General features: G+C 45.2%; 1 protein-coding gene across 2 annotated transcripts in view; it reads left to right on the top strand.

The window, feature by feature from the left end:
• The window catches only part of CA8 (carbonic anhydrase 8 (inactive)), a 109,003-nt gene that overhangs the window by 60,852 nt on the left and 22,251 nt on the right, over window positions 1–25,900 (top strand). For both annotated transcript variants that reach the window (XM_083187148.1, XM_083187147.1), the window contains exon 3: window positions 8,131–8,255. In XM_083187148.1, coding sequence (XP_083043274.1) covers window positions 8,131–8,255 — 125 coding nt within the window. The remainder of the gene's footprint in view (window positions 1–8,130; window positions 8,256–25,900) is intronic.

Genomic DNA, 25,900 nt, shown 5'->3' with positions numbered 1-25,900 from the left:
CTAGGAAACAAGTACCAAAAAAACTAAAATGATAGCAAACATATACTCTTCTACACCAGTATATAGATGACATAGTCCACATATGAACAGCATCAAATTATGAATTTGTCACTATGATGCAGGATATAAATACTCTTAATCAAAATTTACTTATCAAATAGAGAGGTCTGAAATACAATCTTTGGACGTTCAATTTCCAAGGAGGGCTCTACATTATGAACATTGCTGTACCAAAAGCCAACTTTATTAACAGCTTCTAGTCATCATCCAGACTCCTGTAACTGGGACTACCGTTTTCACAGTATCGATGGGTGAGACGAGTGTGTTATAATGAATTGGATGAGCAGAAATATCTTGATCTAATGATAGCAATATTTTTAGAAAGGATACTCCAGTAGTCAACTGTGGATTGCACGACGGAAGTCAATATCTAAACATGAGCTACAGTATATAACCATACTAACAGTACTACTAAACCACTAAACCAAAGCAGAACTCAGTTGTTTGGGTTAATAATTATTCAACCACCAGTCATGCCATGGTCAACAGGTAAAAAGCATTAGCTAATAATACAAAGTGATACTGATCATTCAGATTTGCCAAATAAATTGTTTTTGCCATTCTATAAGAGGGGTAAAAATATCTGTGATTAAGTGGTACATGCATATATCACAGAACAGAGTAAGGTTGATGCTGGCCACTTCTTTATTAGGAAGTTGGGGGTCAATATGCAGATGTCTAGGATTCACCAACTGTTCTTATATGGAGGTGGGAGATTTGTTTGCACACCCAACCTCACTCTGGATCTAGGATCAAGATCAAATACAGATGGAGCCTTCTTCAACTAGCCTTCTCTAGTGAGCCGTGGCTCACCAAGGCTTAATATCATCTATTGTTCTCAGCCGCAATACAATATATAAAATACAACAGGGGATTAGCAGGGAATTAATTCCCTTACTCAGATCGCTTTGCTCGGACACGTGCATGGGCCGAAGTGAATGTATCAAACCCTACCTAGTGAGTGGATCTCCCGAGCCACCCATTCACACGCCGAATTCGGCAACTCAGCATGCGAACAGACGTTTTATGTGGACATCCATTCACATGCCTGTGGGAACCTCCCTCATCATTCGATGGTCGCCGACCATCGAATAATGTGTAAAGTGCTCGCCCATACACGAGTGGTCTAGATCACTCGTACATATAAGCAAAGAAAAGGGATATGGGCAGGCAGCTGACATCCGGATAAGTCAGCCCTCTCCACCCCCCTGCACACACGTCATGATTGCATTTCCATATTCACGCCCTGCGTTTTCATGGGAATGCCCATGAAATGCAGGGTGTGCGCATATGGTAATGACCCTGATCAGGCCACAACGCCCCTCTCCAGCCACTGCTCGGAAGGCCAGGAGCGAGCACTAGGCGACTGGACTGCTCGCTCCCTACGTACAGACATGCGCAGAAATGGTTCTGCGCATGCCTATACGCACAACATCGGTACACTGGCCGAATTTGCGTCTGAGCAAAGCGATCTGAATAAGGCCGACAGCCTTGGCTCACTTAATCCTATTAAAGGTATAGATGAGCATGGGTCTATCTGCACATGGTAACATGTAGTACTATATTTGTCATGTATTATATTCGCTGTCCCTGTGGTCTATACTACATAGGTAAAAACGCTAAAGAGCAAATTACTTTATACCGTAGTGCTGTCAGACAAGCATTGGAGGAAAAACCAATTGACCGGCCAGTCACCAAACATTTAAACCAATTTAATCAGGAACTGGTGACATTAAGGTATAAAGTCATCGATCATGTTCCTGAAAATAAAAGAGGAGGTGACAGGGCAGGAGCGCTTTTGCAGAGACACCAAACGGATTTATAAGCTCAATACTGTTTCTCCGATTGGCCTTAATGAGTATTTATCGTTGAATTGTTTCTTATAAATACATATAATAGGCTCACATTCGCTATTTCTATCCATTTAATTCTCTCTTGGTTATCTTGGAATTATACTAATTTGTGTTTGAATATTTTTGTGTAGTTTTCCATGGTAACAATATGTCTCAATGATTGGTATACGGAGGTCACATCAGCAGCGCAGTCAGCGTTTGACGGAGCTGTGCTCACCTGTAGTGCTGGCGCACGAGTGTCTCACACGCACGTGCACGTGCGCTTCATTTGCAGAGAGCCACGTTAACGAGTGTGGCTCCATCTGTATGTCATGGTTTCTTTACAGTGTGTATAAAAGGTAAGCTGTTTTTTGTATTATATTGTTCCCGATGATGGTTTGAATTCTATACGTAGAAGTTCTTCTTGCATTTGCTTTATTAAGTCTGTGAGCTGTGAGTACCACCAGCTGTGCAGTGTGTATGTATATATATATATATATATATATTTGTAAGGTACTCTTTACTTAGATGGGCGCCAGCGATTGAAATCGCGGGCGTCGGGGGTAAAAATCGCGGTCATCGCGGTAATCCCGGGCATCGCGGGTAAATCGGGATGGCCGCGATGCCCGCGATGACCGCGATTTTCCCATAGGGAACAATGTTAAAAAGGCTGATTGACCGCGATTTTACTGTTAAATGCCTCAATGGACCCAATTTGGCCATAGGAATCAATGTTAAATGGGCCACAGAGGCCAAATAGGCACAATTAACCCTTAAATGTCCCCCCCAATTTTTAACGCCACCCCACGATCCACGCCAACCCGAAGCGTGGCGAGCGCAGCGAGCCCGCGAGGGGCGGCGGTACGCGTCCTCCGACCTTTTCATGCCCTACTATCCACTAGGGCGTGGAGTGATAATAGAATAGTATGGCGAGCGCAGCGAGCCACCGAGCCCGAAGCGTGGCGAGCGCAGCGAGCCCCGCGAGGGGACGCGGATACCTTCACAGGTAGACGCGTCCCCTCGCGGGCTTCACAGGTGTCCGCGTCGCCACGGACACCTGTGAAGCCCGCGAGGGGACGCGTATAACTGTGAAGGTATCCGCGTCCCCTCGCGGGGCTCGCTGCGCTCGCCATGCTATTCTATTCTCACTCCACGCCCTAGTGGATAGTAGGGCATGAAAAGGTCGGAGGACGCGTACCGCCGCCCCTCGCGGGCTCGCTGCGCTCGCCACGCTTCGGGTTGGCGTGGATCGTGGGGTGGCGTTAAAAATTTGGGGGGACATTTAAGGGTTAATGGGCTCTGTGGCCCATTTAACATTGATTCCTATGGCCAAATCGGGTCCATTGAGGCATTTAACAGTAAAATCGTGTCCATCGGGTCTTTTAACATTGATTCCTATGGGAAATCGGGAGCATCGCGTCGCGGGCATCGCGGGTGCATTTATGGTCGGCCGCAACGCGACCGACACGATTTCCATGTTTAACATGGGTTTCAATGGGAAATCGCGGGCATCGCGTCGGTCGCGTCGCGGCCATACATAAATGTACCCGCGATGCCCGCGACGGGCGCCTATCTAAGTAAAGAGTACCGTTTGTAATTACTGATTGTGTAATGGTTAGCATTACTGCCTCACAGCGCTGAGTGAGGTCATGGGTTTGATTCCCACCATGGCTCTAACTGTGCAGAGTTTGTATATTCTCCACGTACTTGGTGGGTTTCCTCCGAGTACTCCGGTTTCCTCCCACAATCCAAAAATATACTGGTAGGCTAATTGGCTCACAACAAATTAACCCTAGAATGTCTGTGTGTGCGTGTACATGTGGCAAGGAATATAGATTGTAAGCTCCACTGGGGCAGGGACTGATTTGAATGTTCAAATATTCTCTGTACAGCGCTGCTATGTCTGCGCTATATAAGAAACTGTTAATAAATACATTTTCAAAACTGTCCGTATAAAAATGAATAACTAGCAGCTTTTTGTCGAATGTACAATTATAGGGCTGCATGCTAAAGCTGTGCACGGGGAATTATGATACGAAGAGTAATTTTAAAACAAATATGTCACCATAAGTAATGGTTTCCTGGTTCTTGTCCGTGTCCCAACATGCTTTACTTTTTTTTAGTAATTAACTTATTTAATCGGTTTCCTCCCACTCATTTGCTAGCAGCTTCCTCCTTACACCAATAGTATTCTATGCAAATGAGAGAGGAGATAGATTTGGCAAGCATGTTACTAATTTAAAAATACGTCTCTACCACTACTGTAGCTCCGTAGGGAGGAAGGAGAAAGTAATTACAGAAATTATTCTCCATGCCAGCTAGACCGGCATATCCAAACCTTATCTTGCAGCACCCAGAATACATACTGTATCGTATGCACTTAACTTTGAAGCGGAAGTATATATTCGTTGGAAAATTTTGGCTGTAGCTTTTAGTATTTAGTTTTATGTAGGATTTGCTTACTTTTATTGCTGCTTTGAAATGTGAAAGCCTAAGTAAGTTTTTTTTGTTTTTGCTTTTTACTTTGTCAGTTATGGATATTCCCATTTGTGTCTTAACTATGCTAACGATGTGTAATGTTGGCATGATAACTGCATGTTACATACTTCGCAAAAAAAGAGCAGATGCTTAGGAAAATTTACCAATTCAATTGTTAAAACAATTAACTGCAAGGAAATGTAAGCATTTTTCATGTAATGAGAGACAGGTCTGGTTGCGTGAGACTGTCCTAGATAAACTGCTGATTTAGGATTATTTTTTTATTGTGTAAATAAATATCTCACATCTAAAACAATTATGCATAGCCAGATGAATTTTACTTGGCTACCCTGGAAATACTAACCTAAATTGGGAAAAACTATTGTAATATTATTATTATTATTATTAATAACTTTAAAAATTGAAATAATGATTTTTTATAAAAAAAAAAAAAAGGTACTTGTTTCCTAGCACGGCCACAATCGCGGGCATCGGGTGTCATTTTTAGTGGTATACGACGCGACCGACGCGATGCCCCTGATTTTCCCATTGAAATGCAATGAAAAAAGTCAAAATCGCGTAAGTCGCGTCGTATGCGGCTAAAAAAGGCTTAAATGGTCCAGACGCGATGCCCACGATTTCCCCATAGGAAACAATGTTAAATGGCTCAATGTACCCGCGATGCCCCCGATTTCTCATAGGGAACAATGTTAAATACCTCAATTTCACCAAATCATCATAGGGAACAATGGTAAATGGGCCAGAAAGCCCCAAAAACACCCCAGAACAGTGAAATGTCCCCCCAAAAGTAGTTTACGCCACCCCACGATCAACGCGAACCCGAAGCGTGGCGAGCGCAGCGAGCCCGCGAGGGGCGGCGGTACGCGTCCTCCGACCTTTTCATACCCCCACTATCCACGTCGGTGTGGAGTTGAGAATAGAATAGTGTGGCGAGCGCAGCGAGCCACCGAGCCCGAAGCGTGGCGAGCGCACGCGGATACCTTCACAGGTAAACGCGTCCCTTCGCGGGCTTCACAGGTATCCTCGTCCCCTCGCGGGGCTCGCTGCGCTCGCCACGCTTCGGGCTCGGTGGCTCGCTGCGCTCGCCACACTATTCTATTCTCAACTCCACGCCGATATGGATAGTGGGGGTATGAAAAGGTCGGAGGACGCGTACCGCCGCCCCTCGCGGGCTCGCTGCGCTCGCCACGCTTCGGGTTCGCGTTGATCGTGGGGTGGCATAAAATACTTTTGGGGGGACATTTCACTGTTCAGGGGTGTTTTGGGGGGTTTATGGCCCATTTAACATTGTTCCCTATGATGATTTGGGTAAATTGACCCATTTAACATTGTTTCCTATGGGAAATCGGGGGCATCGCAGCTAAATTGAGGCATTTAACATTGTTCCCTATGGGGAAATCGCGGGCATCGCGTCGCGGCCATTGCACCCGATTTTTTAGTGCATGCGATGGCCGCGATGCCCCCGATTTTTCCTCACGATGCCCACGATCATGATCGTTGTGGCCGTGCTAGGAAACAAGTACCAAAAAAATACAACCTTTATTTTAATGTTTTTCTTTTGCTATTGCTATATGCGTTTTGGCACAATGCTTGTTAAATTAATCTCCCAAGATGCACTTTTGCTTCCAACCATTTTTATCCTTTGACAAATCTGCATTTTTCTGTTAATATGGGGCGGGTTCAGTATTTAAGATGATAAACTCTTGTGAACAGAACCTCATAGCCTAATCTCATGTTATACTTTATTGTAACCCGTTTGTGTCGGTTTAATCATCAACTACATCAGCACACCGGAACGCCGAGGGATCCTCAGCTCAATTTTGAAGGCGGCCCTGTTCCAATGCTTCTAAAGAGACACCTCTGCAGCAATTCTTAATTTTCTGCTCAATAATAGTACCCTAGACAGTTTTTTTAATCATAGTAGTGCCTTAGGTTGTGTACACATGGTGCGATTTGGGCTATCTATTTTAACTATATAGTCAAAATTGATAGCAAGTTAGTGCAAAACGCACTGTATTTTTGCCGTACCTCATCGCGATTCGATCTCGATGCACAGCCCAGCGGCATCTTTTACTGAAAGTACAAATAGGCGGTGCAGCACAGTCTATTTCTACTAACTCAGAACGAGGGCCATGCTGTTCCATCCATGACCCCCCCCCCCCCCCCCCCTGCACCTCCCCCCTTCACCTTCCCTCTCTACCAGCCGATGCCGGCATCCCAGTGGCTGCCGAATTGGAATCAATATCATGTCATATTATGTCACACTGTATGACATGGTATTCACAATTCACATGATGACATACAGTGTCCGCAGTTCACTTTATGCCACATTACATGGCCCCTGTTCATTTTATGCCACACTATATATCTGCAAATATATGCTACCTAGCGAGCAGGTCTGAATCGGGCTCAAAGTGCACTTTAGTTCATATTATACAACATTACAACGCACAGGACATATTTTTCCACATTTAAGCACCATCTTACCATTGTAAAATCAGCTACAGATCTTTCACTGAAAATTGAATGTCGTCCATACAGGCTGGGCAACAGGTAGGACCCTTTTTTGTTACCGGCAAAATTGGGAAATTGTGCAACTATATAACATGGGTCTGGGGCCCCATAAACCTCTGGATCCCATAGCAATGGAACTACTTGCACCCATTATGGCTATGCCCATGACCTAAACAGAATTGTTGAATCTACAGATGCGTCTACTGACAGTTAGCCTCCCTACACGTTAAATCGTCCTTCCAGTTATTTCATGCCATGGCATGACTTGGTAATGCTGAGCATCTATTAGTGCAGATTTCCCTTACATTGTGTCTTATTTGTAAAACTATGCATACACAAGCAGCTCTTTCTGATTAAAAAGATATGCAGCATGCCTATATTCTGTGTGTTGCTTGTCTGTATCTGCATACACTATAAAATAGCATTTCATATGCAGGTTTAGCAGCAGAATATAGTAATGTTGCATATCATTTTAATCAGTATAAGCAGCTTGTGCACTCTATTTACATTACTGCAAGAAATCACTTTCTAACAAATTGCACAGAAAGAAGCTGAGCACTACCGGGTCACACTGCACTCTCGTGTTATGTATAATGCGATTTGGAGGTTAGGTTGGAGGTATAATGCGATTTGGGGTGCAATACCCCACTAGATGAATAGAAAGCATAAGGCTAATAAGCAATATATATGGTGCTTTGACTGGCTTCCCAAGGGGAAGGTGGCCTTTACCTGTTTGCTAGACTGCAAACATACGCAGTCTAGAGAACAGGTCTGAACCAGGCCCTATTTCTTATGCATTCAGCAAGGTGGCATCAGCACAAGCAAAAGAGCCATTCAACTTTGCAGAAGAAAAACCATCTGCTGCTCCTGCGCTAAAGGTGGCCATACACTGTACAGCCAACCGATACCCCGCAATCTTCCTGGGCAGCAGGGACGCATTGCGATCCATCACAAGCGACCCTGCTTCCCATCCTGCCCGCCGCCGAGAGGGAGGTCCCAGGTCGGGTGGTCGGACAGTCAGCATGTCCGACCACTGACCTGAGGGAACATCAATCTGACCCGATTTGGGCTGATATGACGGCCCGAATTCTCGGAATCGTCCGAAATCGGCCCATCATATGGGGGCCTTTAGTTTTGTTACTCCGCGAATATATTATCTGCATGCTGTTTTGTGGCATTGAGTATTGTCTCGATTTGTTTTTATTATGTATCATTTTTATTTTAGTTTTATCTGGTGGTCCTCTTCCTCGAAGCCATGAATATGAATTGCATGAAGCAAGGTTTCACTGGGGCAAAGAGAATCAGCGCGGATCTGAGCACACAGTCAACTTCAAGGCTTTCCCAATGGAGGTGAGTTTATTATTACAGGTACATCTGCTAGATTTTCTATTTGCTGTGCAATATTTTATACAATTTATCAAAACCGCCAAGTTTAAAGTTGAACTTATAATAGAGTTTAATATTCTGCTCAATAAAATGACAATTTCAGTATTTGCTGTATGTTGACTTCTATGTGATGAGGTGAAGGGTAGGTATATTACATGGACAGGTTCCCTGTCCGCGTCTCACACACAAGGAGGTTTATGTACTTGTTAGGATCACCACGAGGTGGCACTGTTGCTCATGCCCAGCAGTCCTTAAAGCCTCCTGCAAGCTAAGGCTTCACCTATAACAGCCACTTTGCCCCAGCAAATTAGGTTCACCAGGTACGTTGGACATGGCTGCTACAGGAGGCTGGGCAAGGCGAATACAGGACTGGAGTCAGACTGGGACATGGGAGGAAGGACCAAACATGTAAGACAAACAATAACTCTACCATGTGCAACTGGGGGCACGCACCCTGCATCTGCTCATGCGCAGAAATGTGTCTGCATCCTGTCACTTCACAGCTACTGTAGAGAGAGGACTGGCCCGGTGCCAAGGCGTGGCAGGGACAGGCAGGCGGGCAGGAATTTCAAAAGTTAGCAGCCTCTGATTGGCCGAGAGAGCCATCTGTCAGAGTTTTCCCATTGATTTCAATGGAACTTTTGAAATCCCCTACCTGCCCCACCACTCTTCTGCTCTTTGGTGCTGGGCCACCCTCCCCATCCCTTGCACTGAGGACTGTGCTGCCGGCACCCCCACGCTGCCAACACTGCCAGCACCTGCACTTTAAGGAGACTGCTGGCCAATCCCGGGATCGGAATCGGTGAGATCCCTGGATTTGGCCCTAAAATTGCTGGGATTTGATTCTGGGATTAGCTAGGTATGCGCATATCTAATGCCAGGCGGCTGTTCCCGAGCCCTGCATGCGGTCTGGAGCAGGTATGGGCAGTGCGGCCTGTGCATCGTGAACTCTGACCATCACGCTGAGCAGCCCATACCCGCTTCAGTCCCGGCCACACTGTCCTCTCTGCAGCTTCTGCCGTCCTCCCTACGGATCTGTTGCTGCTGCCGCCACCCGTACGCTTGCTCCCAGAGGCACCGCTGCTGTCTGCCCTGCTCCAGGCAAGGTTTTTTTGTAATTTGGGATATCAATCCCGGGAACAGAGCCGGCCCTAGCCTAAATGACGCCCTAGGCAAGATTTTGGCTGGTGCCCCTAGCACCGCCACTAGTTCTGCCTCTGACCCTGCTCCCCTTTCCCAGCACCATCAACCCTCATCATAGCAGTCATCCTTTTGGTGCTCCAACTGGCTATATCTTAAATAGAAACAGTGCACACATTCGGTGCGCAGCCCAAACAGGAGTGTGTTCTTGCTGGGAAGGGGACTGGCCACACAATAGTACCCCCAATTCAAATTATGCCACACAGTAGTGCCACTTTCTTCACATTATATCATGCAATGGTGTCGCTTATTCACGTTACATCACACAGTAGTACCACTTTACCTTATATACATTACTCCTCACATTATTCACATTATACCCTTAGAAAAAAATCCTGAGAAAATATTGTATTTTAAGCACCTCCATGGCGACACTTCAACCAAGCACAAAGCAGTGTGTGCTGGGCAGAGGAGAAGAGCTGCAGCTGCTGCTGTCACTTAAGGGGAGGGGGCCCGAGGCCCCCACTAGGCCCTTCCATCAGACTTTGGTCTGGGTAATTTGTACCCCATACCCCTTTCTCTCAGCACTCCTGATAATACCACACAGTAATGCCCCTTACACATGACACACATTATTAATGTCCTTATAACCATAATGCCCCTTACACATTATGCCAACCTTTATTAATGCCCTTTATATACATGACACATATAATGCCCCTTACACATATGTTGCACATTATTAATGCCCTTATACACATGACACACATAATGCCCATTACACATATGTTGCACATTATTAATTCCCTTATACACATGACACACATAATGCCTGTTACGCATATGTCGCACATTATTAATGCATTTATACATGACACACATATGCCGAACACTATTGCACAACCAACCCACCCGCAGACAGCACTCGCACAGCCGCTAACACTGTGACCTCTGCCTCTGCTTGGATACAGATGTTTCCTCATACATCTTGACTCAATAAGCCATGCAGCTCCTGGCCAGCTCTGCTAACGTTGGGTGCCTTTTTTGCTGAAAATTTGTCTTATTTGCATTGTTATGACCAGCACACACAAGGAGCTTCTGATGATTAAAATTATATGTGGCATGAATATATTCTGTGTGCGACTGTGGCTGTACCTGCATACAGAATGCTATGTTACAGTGATTTCCATGAATACACTATTTCATATGCAGATACAGCCTCAATCACACACAGAATATAGGCATGCTGCATATCATTTCAATCAGCAGAAGCTGCTGATGCCCCTAGGCATTCCAAATGCCCTAGGCAATTGCCTAGTTTGCCTATGCCTAAGGCCGGCTCTGCCCGGGAATCCCGGAATTGAGCATTTTTCATTACCAGGATTGAAAAAATGCCCAGGGATTGGCATCCCTACTGCCAACACAGCCACCCCCCGCACTGAGGATACTACTGCTACTACTCCTGCACTGCCGACACAGCTGCTACCCCACAATGCACACACCACCGGCACTCCTGCACTGCCGACACCACCCTGCTCTGAGGACACCAGCAGCGAGCCTGAACTACGGACACCCCCTGTCACAGTAAGTGTATTATTGTTGATCCATCCAATACTGTATCCTACATACTTAATCCCACACTGTATCCAACCTGTTCCATATACAGTACTGTACAACCAGCACTATATCCGAAACGCACTGTATCCATCCCGCATTGTATCCTACCCATACTTTATCCAGCCTGCATTGTATCTTACACTATATGCAACCCACACTATATCCAACTCACACTGGGCCAGATGTGTCAGGCTTCAAAAAGAGATAAAGTGTGACAAATAACCTGCCAATCAGCTCCTACCTGTCATTTTCCAAACCCAGCCTGTAACATGGCAGTTAGGGGCTGATTGGCTGGCTGTTTATCACTCTCTATTGTTTAACTTTTTGAAGCTTTATACATCTGCCCCATTATGTCCAACCCCCATTATATCCAACCCTCACTGTATCCCGCTATACGGGCCAGATTCGGACCAGAAGATTAGCAGCCCAGCGATCATTTTGCGTCTGCGTTCCACCAGAGTGAAATCCCACCCATGTGTAAGGCTGAGAATGGCATCGCAGCCTTGTGAACATCTGCACATACATTTGCCACTCACCATGGAATGATTGAAGCTGTGTGTGGGTGCAGTGGCTGAGTAGCCGGGGACTTGCTTGGTGGCTTTGTAGAAACTGGAAGGTCAGGGATGGAGCTGACCTCAGGAGGTTCTCCCTAGAAATGCGTGCATTTTCCCTTGACACTCCCAGGAAATGGCCGGCTGCCACCCCCAAATGCCATCACTCAATAATCGCTCAGGCTGCAAATTTCGCAACTATATCTAATCTGCACTTTATCCCGCATTTTATCCACTCCACACTGATAGACGATTATCGATAGACTGAGCATGCGTACGAGTCGCAGTCCTGCGATAAAAGCTTGCTACTTTTGTAAATCGCTGCCCATTCGCAAGGAGATTAACTGGATGCCTGCATTTGTGGGTGGTAACTGGCTGTTTTATGGGAGTGTCAGAAAAACCCAGGTGTGCCTAGAGAAAAGGCAGGTGTGTCTAGTCGTTTGAAGGGAGGTTATGTAGTTAGCTCCGGCCTAGATCAGGCAAATTTTATTGCAGACGCTGAGAAAGTCCAGGACTACGCACAGGCTGCACATAGTGGTGAAATCATTTGATGGTAAGGGCCAGATGCATCAAGCTTCAAAAAGTGATAAAATGGAGAGTGATAAACAGCTAGACAATCAGCTCCTAACTATTATTTTTCAAACCCAGTCTGTGGCATGGCAGTTAGGAGCTGATTGGCTGGTTGTTTATCACGTTCCATTTTATCACTTTTGAAGCTTGGTACATCGGGCCCTGAGTGAGCTGCGATTGGATATGCAGCTCTTCGCGACAGTTTCGCTGCCCATTCGCAGGCAGAGCGGGATTACACTCTGTTGTGGTGGCGGCTAACTATTTGCAGTGTGATCACACATTGCTGCTAAACCACTTCTGTGTGATCAGATGTGAATCAGGTCCATGGAACGCTTCTATCTAATCTATGTTGGTGACATTGAAGGGAAATTGGCCTTTATTGCAGCCGGAGAATAGTTCTGTTGCTCTTGGTGATGGTGCAGCTGTACCCAAACCTTTAGCGCAGTGCCGTGTATTTAGGGCCCTGTTATGTGAGCTATGCAGGTGTATCATTTCCTCACTTCTCATATGAAGCAAGTGGTTCCTCACAGTGTTATATCATGGAAGAAGATCCCATATACCCCATATACCCCCATACACCCCGTATATACTCTAATATACCCCCATATACCGCCATACACCCCCATATACAGATGCTGCGGAACCCTTATGGCGCCGTATAAATAAACAATAATAATATACCGCCATACACCCCCAGATCTAAGCACCGGCCACATTGTCACCTCTTCCCCATACCTGGTGGTGTATCTGGCTGTGAGACCGTGGCCAGTTATACACATTATTCTCCACTTGCTGATAGACCAGTGATGCTGTACATACACCGATGTGTACCACTGGCTGCTGGGTATCCCGCCCTGTCCAACAGATTTCTATTGGATCATTGGATAGGATTGTATCCCCATTGGACAAATACAGGGACTAATTCAGACCTGATCGCGGGACAAATTTGTTCTCAAAATGGGCAAAACAATGTGCACTGCAGGTGGGGCAGATGTAATATGTGCAGATAGAGTTAGATTTGTGCCTCTCTCCCCAGCTCAGGACATAGTACTGAGCAGCGTGTGCTGAGCTGGGGAGAGAGGCTGTTGCAGTGACAGTTGGTTTTCCTTCTCCGTGCAATGTAGGAGGGGGGAGCAGGACTCAGGCCCCTTCCTACAGACCCGGGACCCAGTAAAAAGTACCCGCTACCACCCCCCTCTCTGCGCCTCTCCTGACACTGAGAAACACTGCTGTACAGCAAAAGGTAATGACGGGTCTGTGTGATATGTTACTGAGGAACACCGTAGTAGTGGCCGGGGAGATGTGTATCACACACGCACGCACTCACGGACTGTTATTATACAGGGTTTTATTGTACATTGGTTATCTATAGATAGATAGATAGATAGATAGATAGATAGATAGATAGATAGATCTATCTATAACTATGTACAATATTTACAATATTTACAAATTTACATATATACAAATATACACAAAGGTATATACTGTCCATTTCACCACCGACCAGCAGCAGTACGGATATATATATACAGTCTGATTAGCCAGGATAGCATAAGCATCAACATTATGTTGTTAAAGGGGTCAAATCCCTCCACTTCTGTGTGCCCGGTGCCAGGCGCCACTTTGACGCTCCCTTGGCCAACACTTTCTCCTCCGGTGTCAACACATTCCACATCGGGCGCCTCCAGCTCCTCTTCCTCATAAATGGAGGACAGTCTAGGTGTAAACCTGGGGAGCTTGCGCTTTCTGCTCTTCCTGGTGGTAAACCTACGGAGCTTGAGCAATCTGCTCCTTCTGCGGCTAAATGCCGGTCCAGTGGAAATGATCTTCCATCTCTGATCTTCAAATGGGAAATCGCCGTCTCTGACACAGACATCAGCATTCTGGGATCTCACAGGTGCAGCGCACTGCACATCAGCATCGTCATCACAGCACTTGCTAAGACAACAGCCCATCTTCACGGGGAACTTCTTCCTTCATCCAGTTTCCGTGAAGATATGAGCCCAAAGCCAAACAGCTCAGACCATGTGATCAGTAGTGCATTGTGACATCATTGCTCTGTGACATCATCACTCTGTGAAGCCTCAGAGCTACATTTGCACAGATGGCAAAATCCTTTCAGTGTATTATGAATTGTGTATAAATCTGCGATAGTTTAGCAAATTCATTCGCAGGCTTGCATGGGGTGGGTGTTCTCTTTCTGTCTGGGCGGCAGCTATCTACACGCAGTCATTTGCAACTTCTCAGATTAGTGATCCATGCTGAGTTAGGCCCATAATTTGCGGGTCACAGCAATGACCCACAAATTATGCCCCACACAGTAATGTCCTGTACATTATACCCACACTGTTTTTCCCTGCACATTGCACCCCACACAGTATTGCCCCTCACAATAATACCCCACACAGTAGTGCCCCACATAGTAATTCCCTGCACATTCTGCCCACACAGTATTACCCCGCACATTAAGCCCCCCACAGTAATGCCCTCACAATTATGCCCCACACTCACCTCACACTCGCCAAGGTGTTCGCAGAGGGCTGGGTAGGGAGCGGGCAGGGGGCTGTCGCATGGGAATACCAATCGTTTCCTGGGTGCGCCCACAAAAATAGTTGGTGCACCCAGAAAAACTCTGGGTGCCCCGATACAAACACAGGTGCATTGAAGCCTGCTCACAGCGTGCGGTTGACGTTACATGACATCAGCGTCCGCCCCGAATTCATCCATGTTCATTGTAAATAAAAGTCAGTCTACAATTTTATTTACAAACGGTTAAAAAAATAATCCGATTGTCGTCGAACATTAAATGTACACATCCGTTCACATACAGCAATGAAAATATGTACAGGGGGGCGTTTCCTTGTCCGGCGGGTGGCGTTTTACCTGCTCGCTAGACATCGATTATAAGCTGCTTAGTTAGTGGGTCTGAATCAGGCCCTTTGTGTGCTGCTGCAGTGGGTGCGACCTGTGTGCAGCTGCAGTGGAATGTGTACAAGTGGCACTTTGTGGTGGAATGTGAATTGGTACTAATATGTGGCCACGCCCCTTCCCATAAAACCACACCCCTAAAGTTTGCACACGCAATGTACCCATTTACTTCTACATCACAGCTCTCTCTCAAGGAGTGAGCACAGTGTAGTGACCAGATTTCGCATATAAGAAATTTACAAATTTGGGGACCATATCAGGGTTAGGTGGAGATGTATCAAACCTTTAAGAGATAAAGGGGTTGATCCTAATAAATGTGATGATTGCCTGATGGTGCGAATCATCACGGCAGCAGCCGCCATAGGGCAGCGATCAACTCGCAAAGGGTGCTAGATTGGGTGCCCTTGCTGGCATTTAAATTCCGCAGCAACTGCACTTCACACCCTTTGCAATTAATAGGAATAAGAGATGAGCGGGTCCGGATCTACGGGATCCGACAGATCCGAATATCGTGATTCGAGTCGGTATCCGAGCCGGCTCGTGAGTTCCCGCCTAAATTCCGGACCGAAAACGAGGCAAAATGTCATCATCGCGCTGTCAGATTCTCACGGGATCTGGATTCTATATAAGACACGCGCGCGCCCCGCCATCTTTACTCCAGCATAGGAGAGGGAAGAGGGTGGTTGTGCTCTGTGCTGTGTGCTGTGCTATAATAATAATATATTATTTTGCTGCTGCTCACTCGATTAGGGTCTGCAGGGGCTGCTGTACACAAGTCCAGTGTACAGGGGTCGCAGTGGCTAGTGTACAAGGGGCTGTACAGGGGCTGTGTTCAGTGTGACAGGGCTTGTGTCCAGTGTGACAGGGCCTGTGTACAGTGTGACAGGGTCTGTGTCCAGTGTACAGGGTTTGTGTCCAGTGTACAGGGGTTGTGTCCAGTGTACAGGGGCTGTGTCCAGTGTACAGGGGTTGTGTCCAGTGTACAGGGGCTGTGTACAGGGGCTGTGTACAGGAGCTGTGTCCAGTGTCCAGGGGCAGTGTACAGGGGCTGTGTACAGGGGTTGTGTCCAGTGTGACAGGACCTGTGTCCAGTAAGACAGGGGCTGTGTCCAGTGTATAGGAGCTGTGTCCAGAGGCTGTGTCCATTGTCCAGGGGCTGTGTCCAGGGGCAGTGTCCAGTGTCCAAGGGGCTGTGTCCAGTGTGACAGGCTGTGTCCAGTGTAAAGTAAGGAAAATAAATAAAAGTAATAAATAAAATAAAAACACATTTTTGGAGGATGATGGAGGAGGAAATAGTGGGAGATCAGCAACCTGATAGAAGTGCTGAAGCTGCTACCACCAGTCATGACAAGGCCAATACCTCTTTGTATTTTTTGCTCTTTGGAGCATATCAATTCCGATTATTTATATGACCAAAGAACAATAAGTGAAAAGCGTAGGTTACGTACTTTTTCCGTAACTTGCGTACCTTTTATTCCTAGCTACATGCGAACAAAGCGTAGCGTACCTTTACCTTGTATTGTACACGGATGAATCAATGCAGTAATAGGAGATCCCTTCGCCGTACTTAGTCACTAATCTGTGAATACACTTTAAGGACAAGGTCCGTAATACACCTTATCGCTAGATGCGAATAATTAGACGAGACCACGATATAACAAATGAGGAGATAGATTATCCGTAAATAGTGTATTTAGTCCCTAGCGGACAAAAGGGTATTACAGAAAGAAGAAAATACAGGGTAACACGTGATACAATTATCTAACAATAATAAGTACTTTAAAACACTTACAAAGGAACAGAAACAGATACAATTATAATCAGCCACATTACATAAAACGGGAATACAAATGTTACCGTTAAGGAATAGCGCAGCGCAGTCCGGTCGGAGCTCGCTATATTCAAGTAAAACTATAGCCCGGGTTGGTGAGGGGATATCAGCAGTGCCAAAGTGACCGAGGCAGCCCAGGGTTAGCTATCTTATAGGGTCAGTAGGGGGAGGTCAAAGGCCATTCCTATTGGTCAGGGGTTCGAATGTCCAGTCCTCAGTGATTGGGATAAAGTATTACACCTGGTTTGGATTGGTGCAGGGGGAGGGTACTTTGGTGTCCTTTGTCTGTTGGCATCGTCGTCGGGGGTCGTAAAAAGCAACAAGAACCGGTTTTAACTGGATTCCTTTGTCTCATACAGTATTAAGAGAAATAGTCCTTGAAATATGGATTTTGTCCGTAATTATCGGACCATATGAGTTGCGAAAACTTCGCAACGACCGGAGTACTGCGCATAAGAAACGGAACGTAACGGTACCAAACATTATACTGACAAGAGTGTAATGCTGATTAAACTATGTGTAGTGCTCTAAACCTTTAATTAACTATATTTTATTTGGTGTAAGTATGGTATTATGAATTTATGTGTAATAGTAGGGCTGCGCTTCTGGTCCACTTTGTCACACAGACTAGGGTATTATTACTTTATTTGCGCAACTCTGCGAACCAAAATGGCGGCCATACTGTCCTAAAATGGCGTGTGTGTAACTCGACTTTAACAAGCATTTCTCTTTTTTTGGGATAGTTTATTAAACTGCCACCCTGTCTGCCCCTGCAGTACCGCTCTGCTTCCAAGATGTGCCAGGTTGGAAGTGTAAGGTCCACATGTATGTGATGCCGACTGCTGTCGCTTAGCTTAGTCATCCAGCTACCTCGGTATACCCTTTTGGCCCAACTACAGTAAATGAAAACAATTTTGTAAGCTGTGAAGTGATCAAAATTTACTAGAAATGAGTGGAAACTAATGTTATTAAGGTTAATAATACTTTAGGGGCAAAAACAGGCCCAAATTCTGTTATTTTAGCCATTTTTAGCATTTTTTCATAAAAATCCAAAACCCACAAGGGTGGTTTTGCCAAAACCAATCCAGATCCAAAACACGAAGGGAGATCCAGATCCAAAACCAAAACCCGAAAAAGTGGCCGCCGCACATCTCTAATAGGAATGTCCCCAAAGTGTAGTAGTTTCCCCTGGTAACCAATCAGCTTCGACTAATGGTCGACAGTGACTATGTTGACGCCTTGAAATGGATGACATACCCAAGGTCGACATTAATAAAAGGTCGACACAGGCTTACGGTGGACATAGACATGGCCAACATAAACACGGTCGACATGAGTTTTTCACTTTTTGAGTGTCTATGTCGACATGGACAACGTATAAGTGTGCTGCGGCCCCTTGCTGCGCTCGCCATGGTTTGGGCAAAGTGCCTTGCTGCGCTCGGCACATTATTATTTCCCCTGCCTCTCCCTGTCACCCACTGCTGTGTTGTATATTGGGATCTTGGGTTTGGGTGACGGAGGGAGGCACAAATTTTATTTTTGCACCTGGGCTCACCACCCATGAATTCCGCCATGATGCGAATCATGTTATTGTGCAGTCTGGGCTGAGGACCTGATGACATGAATCATTGGGGCAGATGTATTAAGCCTGGAGAAGAGATAAAGTGGAGATAAAGTGATAGGAGATAAAGCACCAGCCAATCATTTCCCAATGTCATTTTCAAATACAGTTCATTGGCTGGTGCTTTATCTCCTTTCACCTTATCTCCAATTTATCTTGTTTATCTCATCTTCAGGCTTAATACATCTGACCCCCCTGTCCCATACTTATCCATTGGGTCTCCCATTTTGTGGATTGGTGGTCAAAACATAGGCATACATATGTTTTTTATGAACTACTTATGTTTCCTTTCCTGTTATGTATTTATCACTATGTGCTGAGATTAATAGGATTAGTGGAAATAGGATTTTATGTGATAATCTCATACAGACGATATACACTGTATGTGTATATCACATACAGTGTACGTTGGTGCTGTCCAGAATACAGTGGCTAAGTGGCACCGCATGATTGTTCAATATATAATCCTTTTGTTCCGGGAGTAGTATATAGAATACAAAGCCATATTATATTACATCATTTAGCATGGATTTCATTTGGTCACAAGCGTAATATTTATACACAATGCTTGTAGAGCAAACACTGGAAGGGAAATCTTGATCCAGGTGGGATTATGTGTGTTTTACCTGGCAGAACATAAAGCAAGAAATCAATGCAGAGGAAGTGTCTGATGTCATTTGCCAGGATGCGACACTCATATCATGGTATGCTGGATGCACTCGGAAAGACAGGACGACGCAACTCTGTGACTGTCCTCATAATCCCAGGAATATGATGTCTCTCTGTTTACCAACTAGATTATCACCCCCTCAATAAATGTGACCTTTACAGGAATCAGAAATATATCCTGTACTGTCCTGTGTACCGGTTCCTGCAGTGGAGTTTGTGGAATCACAGTAAACTAGGGCCCCATTCAGACCTATTTGCTAGGCTGCATATACTCGCTGTTACAGTGCTGCCACGCCAAATGCATCCCCTCGCTAGCATGCATAGGGATGTGTATGAGAACACATTCCCTCGCATGCGGCTGAAGGGGAGAAAAATAAAATGATGGTCGCCGACCCACTCAGACATCTGCCCACCTGCGTTCCCTTGCTCGCCCCATTCCCTCCCTACCCTTACGAATACCTAATCCCTTACGAATACCTAAGCGAGTGTGATACTAGCTAGAGGTGTGCCCACTGGGGGACTGCACATGGGCAGATACGCGCATGCGCAGAACCCCACCATCAGAAATAGGCCCAAATTTGGCCCCGTCCGATGGGGCCTGAATCCGACCCTATATGTAAATTCACTGTGTATTAATTTTTGCCTTATATTTACAATAGGGTGGCCAATCCCGGGATCGCCAGTATCCTGGGATTTGGCCCTAAAATTGCCGGATTTAAATCCTGGGACTGGAGTTTTCAATCCCGGGATTTCGGGATAAGACTGTGCATGCGCAGTCTAATGCCGGGCAGCATCTGAGCACTCGCTCAGACGCTGACCTCCTGATTTTTTTAATCAGGGAGGCCAATCCCGTGATTGAGCATTTTTTAATCCCGAATCTCAGGATTGAAAAAAATTTCCCCGGGATCGGCATCCCAAGTTTGCAAATTGTAATTCTCTATCATCAACTTCTAGAAACCTGGCTTCTAAATTCTCCATGTGATTTGAAGACTGCAAGTTGGACCAGATGTTAATGTGAGAGAACATCTTGCATCTGATGCGGATGTTATGTGATAAAATTGGCCCAATCAGCAATGTGAGGCGATTGCCCTCCGGAGCCTTATTAGGGAAACTGTGCTGGGGTGCCATTTCATCTCAGGGCAGTCCAATTTCTTCAGAAAACCCACCATATACAGTATACAGTACATGTAGAGAGCTCTCACCAGACTTGCTTGTAGTACTGGAATGTGTGTGCGTGGTGCGCAACCAAACAGCAGCTGACACGGGGTTGTCAGACCCCAATGGGTAGAGAAAAATTCAGAAGAAAAGAGTGTCAGCGCTGGCTATGCCAATGATTGGATCAGACGGTTCTCAAAAGTATAACAAATTTAATACACATAAAAATACAATAATATGAAAATAACAAATAAAATAGGATTAAAAGGTGTGAATCAATAGACTGGTTGTCCAATTCTTATCTTTAAAAAGTATATCACCGGGATATTTGGATTAGGTGGCACTTAATAACTGACATCAATGTTACCATCCTGGGTGGTCTGGTGTATGGATGTGTCCAGACAGGTGACTTGAAATGTCCTTAGTTGTCCTATATTTTCAAGGACTCACGGTTCCCACTTTTGTAGATTACCTCTTGTTAGTGCTGGAATAATTAGGGATCAGGCTGTTATCCCAATTTCGATTGTCCAGTTGAATATCGAGGGGCATCTGTGGGTAGGTCGGACAGGTCACAAAATCAGCAAGGATGGTGTCAGTAGGCTAGGTTTACTGCAGCTCAACGCGTTTCCCCGGAAGGTTTGTGCATCTGGCTACTTCAGGAGGAAGTGTCCAAGTGAGACCTCAAGGCTCATATATATACCAGAGGACTTGATTGTCTAATTGATTCACCTGCGTATAGTTTGCACACCAAAAAATAATAAAATACTAAATAGAAAAATAGAACCGTCTGAGAAAAGTACACAATTAGTAGCTAATATATATATATAAGGCAACTTCTGATAGAATGTATTGTTTTTTACTTTCATTATAGCAACATTTGGCAATTTCTAAATACAATGTGTCATTAGCGTGCAGTCAGCGTGTCACGTGACCCGGAAGTAATTTACATAAAGTCTACATTGCGGGATTAAGAAGCTCCATATTTAGGGAGCGTGTTGCTGAGTGTCAAGGCAGCCTCGGACACCCTAGAGCGCCACGTCGCCGTGCCCCGATTGCCGAGCCCCGATTGCCGGTATCGGGACACGATCGGCATGACACCCGCCCGTGTCCGTGGTCGCGTCCATGGCGCTGCTAGGCAACAGACCCGGTCACGTGCACCTCACGTGACTCGGGCCGTCATTGGCGGCGCAGGATGACGTCCCCCTTTCAGTCCGGTCACTGGGCATGGAAGGGGCGTATACGCCCTGTTCACATGACTAGCAGTGATCCTGCCCAGCACCGGGATTGTCGAGGAAGCGTCCCTACGTCGCTCAGCAACGTCCGGACCATGATCCAGTGGATCAAACAAGGCACCCGTATTTAAGTACATTGAGGAATAGAATAATCAAAGTCCTTTTTAGTCCATCAGGATGTAACGAGTTGCATCTTAAGGTCCAAAATATCTCCCTTTTACATAATACCACCTCGTGGTGTATAGGGTATGTGTTCCAGACCTACTATAGTTAGACAGGTGGGATCAGATTGATGATGTGTCTTGTAGTGCCGAGTGACACTATGTTTTATAAAACCTTTTCTGATATTTCTGTGATGTTCCATAAATCTTGTTCTGAGGGATCTAGTTGTTCGGCCCACATATGGTAGGTTGCAACTGCACCGTAAAAGATAGATTATGTACATGGAATCACAATTGATGAAGGTTTTACAGACATGGGGTTGTTCTGAAGGTGCTATCGTATATAGGGATTTGGATTTAGGAATATGTTTGCACAAGGTACATTTATTTTTGCCACACTTAAAGAAACCTTTCGGTTTATTGGGCAGCCATGTTAAATGGTTGTCCATTGTTGTAATGGTTTTCTCGTCTGTTATATTCTTTTTTGGATTCTTTTTTAGAAAACTAGGGGCAAGAATGGTTTTTAGAGTTTTGTTCTTTTTGTATATAACTACGGGTTTTTTTGGGATGATATCAGACAGTATTTTATCTTGATGTAGAACCCTATAGTTCCGCATTATTATTATTATTATTATTATTATTATTATTATTATATTTACTTATAAAAGCCAGATCTTTCTTGTTTACTTTAGGTTCAGATGTTAAGATTTTAGGTTTCAATAAGTTTTCCCTGTCTGTCCTGAGTGTCAATGTAAAGGGTGTGGTATGGGACTCCGACAGTCGGGATCCCGACAGTCATTATCCCGACGTTGGGATCCCGACTGCCCGGAGTCAGACAGCATGGCGAGTGCAAAAAAGCCCCTTGCAGGCTCGCTGCGCTCGCCACGCTGCGGGCACGGTGGCTCGCTACACGAGCCACCTATTCTATTCTCCCTCTATGGGGGTCGTGGACCCCCACGAGGGAAAATAGCGGGTGGCCGTCGGTCACCCGGCTGCCGGCGTTTTGACAGTCGAGATGCCGACGTCGGGTAAATGACTGTCGGGATCCCGACTGTCGGGAACCCATCCGGCACCCCAATGTAAAGGCCTCATTTAGCAGTTTTTCAGGGTAATCTCTTTCTTTGAAAGAATCCGACATGATAGATGCTTGTTCCTTTAATTGTTCAATGTCGTAAAAATTGGCCTTTTGGAATATTGGTCTTCCAGGGCATATGATGTGCACTTTTAAAGTGAACATAGGAATTTGTGTTCACTGGTTTCACATAATTTGATGTTATAATTCTATAAGTTCGAGAGTCAGGTCCAAAAAATTAACAGATAGAGGACTATAAGTATGTGTAAAGGTTAGATTGTATATATTTTGATTGAGTGACTGTACAAATTGTGTGGCAGAAAGTGAATCCCCATCCCAAATTATAATAAGATCATCTATGTAACGGCCATAGAAGACCAGGTTCGACGCCCAGCCGCTCACCCACACAAGGGTCTCCTCCAACTCCCCCATGTATAGGTTCACATAGCTGGGTGCAAACCTGGTCCCCATGGCCGTCCCCATAGTCTGCAAATAAATAAATATTTTCTTCTTGCTTGTAGTACTGCCTTTTAATAATTACCTACCAACCAGGGTAAAGTGCATAGTACAGGCTTCATTTTGATCTCTCATAGACCTTTGTCAAGACCATATAGTTTGTTTGGTTAAACAAACAAGAATATATATACAGTAATATGTTGACAAAAGGGATTGGACACTGACAGCATATAGATCAACAAGATTTTGACAGTACTTTGTATATCCACTATGTGTACTGATTACTGCAGACACAAGTTACTGGATAACATCAGGCGGTATGATTTGACATTCCACAGTAAATACAGTGACCACTTGTGACAGTGAAGATGGTTGAGTCTGCCTAGAACGCACTTGTCACTCCAATTTGTCCCAGAGGTTCTCAATGGAGTTACGAGCTGGACTCGGAGTTGGGCAGTCAAACTGGGTTATCAAATTTTCTGAGTTCCAGTCCAGTGGAAACATGACAGCTGGCATTGTTGTCCTAATAAAAGAAGAGTGTATATCAAGCTCTGCACTGGTGTGCCAAGTAGCTGCTATTACAAAATACTGGGGGTAGTAGCTCCCCTAGACAAAGACATTGAAAAAACAGTGGTGGATAACAGCAGCGCTAAACATCGGTATTAAAATTTTAACACATTTAATGAATAATAAATGCAATGAAAAACAATAATAAAATGTTAAAAAGTGAATTGAGGACTGATGATTTCAAAAATATCACGTATAATACATATGTTATACCCACTGGTTCCACATTAGATGCTGTAATGGAGTTCATACAGATGCATCCGCTCTCATTAGAGCGGCTCCTGGTGATAGTATCGCCATGCGCCGTACCCTGCCACTTCGCCAGAGTGTGACGAATGGGGCACGCGCATTAGACGCTCGCGCGCCCCATTCTGTCGGAAGCCCTATAGCCGGCTGCCGTCTCCCCCGCTCAGTGCCGCTCCCTGAATGTCTCCCTGCAGTGGAGATGGGCCGTGTGAGCCGCTCGCGTGTCCCGCCTGCCGTCCACACCCCCGCCAGCCTCCTCCAGTGCCTACCAACACTATGGATATGGCGGGCTGGCTGAAGCTGGCTCCATCTGTATGCAGGAGCCCATTCCTATATTACCCAATAAATAATGGAATGTTATTTATAAGTATCCAGGTACCTCAGAACCTTTTTAACCGCATGGGGGATGGCACACTCCAATCCTCTGGAGATGTTCACGGAAAAGAATGCTGACCAGGTAAGTTTGCAAGAGGAATGGAAAGTCCTGGCAGAGTGTTTGGCAAACACTCCCACTTGATGGAAGGCAGGGCTGGTTCGGCTCCAAATGGTCGCGATGGTATTACAACATAAGTGGGTCCAGAGGGGTGTAAACTGACGCGTTTCACTGCAGTCCAAGCTTTTTTGAAGAAGCTGCAGTTAAGCAGTAAGTCAGCATTCTTTTTTGTGATTAGATGTTTATGAGCTGCTGTGTATGGGCCTCCCTATGAAACCAACACATTATTGGCCACCAGGGACAGCTCAGCTTCTTTATGTGGGCTAGCACAGGGGCAGGGTGCAGCACACGCACACACACACACACACACACACACACACACACACACACACACATATACATACATACATTCCTGCTCAGCACGAAAGAGCTCCAGTTCACAGCAGCAGGAGATCCAGAACCCCCCACTCTGTAATCCAGACCTGGTATCCGTCATTTTCACAGGCTTTTAACTAGCAAATTAATAAAATTCAAAGGTGATTTAGTGTGGTATTCGCTATGGGATTTCGACTGTCAGAACACCTGACAGTCGTAATCCCGGGCCGTTTTCATTTGATTTGAGAGGCAAATTCAATGTTCTGGGTATCGAGTTTCAGAAAGTCTGTGGATTGTCGAAAACAGATCCGAACTTTCGGGAAATATCGGCACATATTGAATACCCCCATTAATCGTCATTACATACCTCTGAGATGATAAACATTTAGGACAAAACAAACACCAGTTTCAATGTATCGGACCAGCAGTGTTCTTGATATATACAAGATATCAAATACTGTATTTATATCATTCTGTACAGATCAATGTAGGAGATATTCTAGGAGAATTGATTTCAGTTGAATGCCAAATTAATTTCTGACGCATTTATGTCATATATAAATAATAGATTATTAATTTGTGATATAAAACAGCTGATTTCTCTTCTCTAGGCTCAGGATTTATTTATTTATTCATTTATTCATTTTTGCATGTTTGTGCCATTTGGAACATTAGCCACTACCAAAAAGCAAAAGGTCAAATAGGATTATAGGGTGAAATTGAATAGGATGAGAGATTCAGAAAGTGAGAGATTTGGTAAGAAATCTCCAGGTTTTTTAAAGCGTCAATCATTTACACTGCAGAACCAGTTTGATTTTCAAGTGTAAATGATTGCCGCTTTTAAATCAAACTGGTGATTTCTTACCAAATCTCTCACCTTCTGAATCTCTCATCCTATTAAATTTCACCCATAGTCTTTTGATAAGCGCCAAGGAATCTCTGGTAAAGTGGTTCTTCATGCACAATAAGGTATTTTTTAATC

Source organism: Crinia signifera, chromosome 5 (assembly GCF_055691185.1).
Source record: "Crinia signifera chromosome 5, ASM5569118v1, whole genome shotgun sequence".
Taxonomy (NCBI): Eukaryota; Metazoa; Chordata; class Amphibia; order Anura; family Myobatrachidae; genus Crinia; species Crinia signifera.
This window is presented reverse-complemented; position numbering and strand designations above follow the sequence as displayed.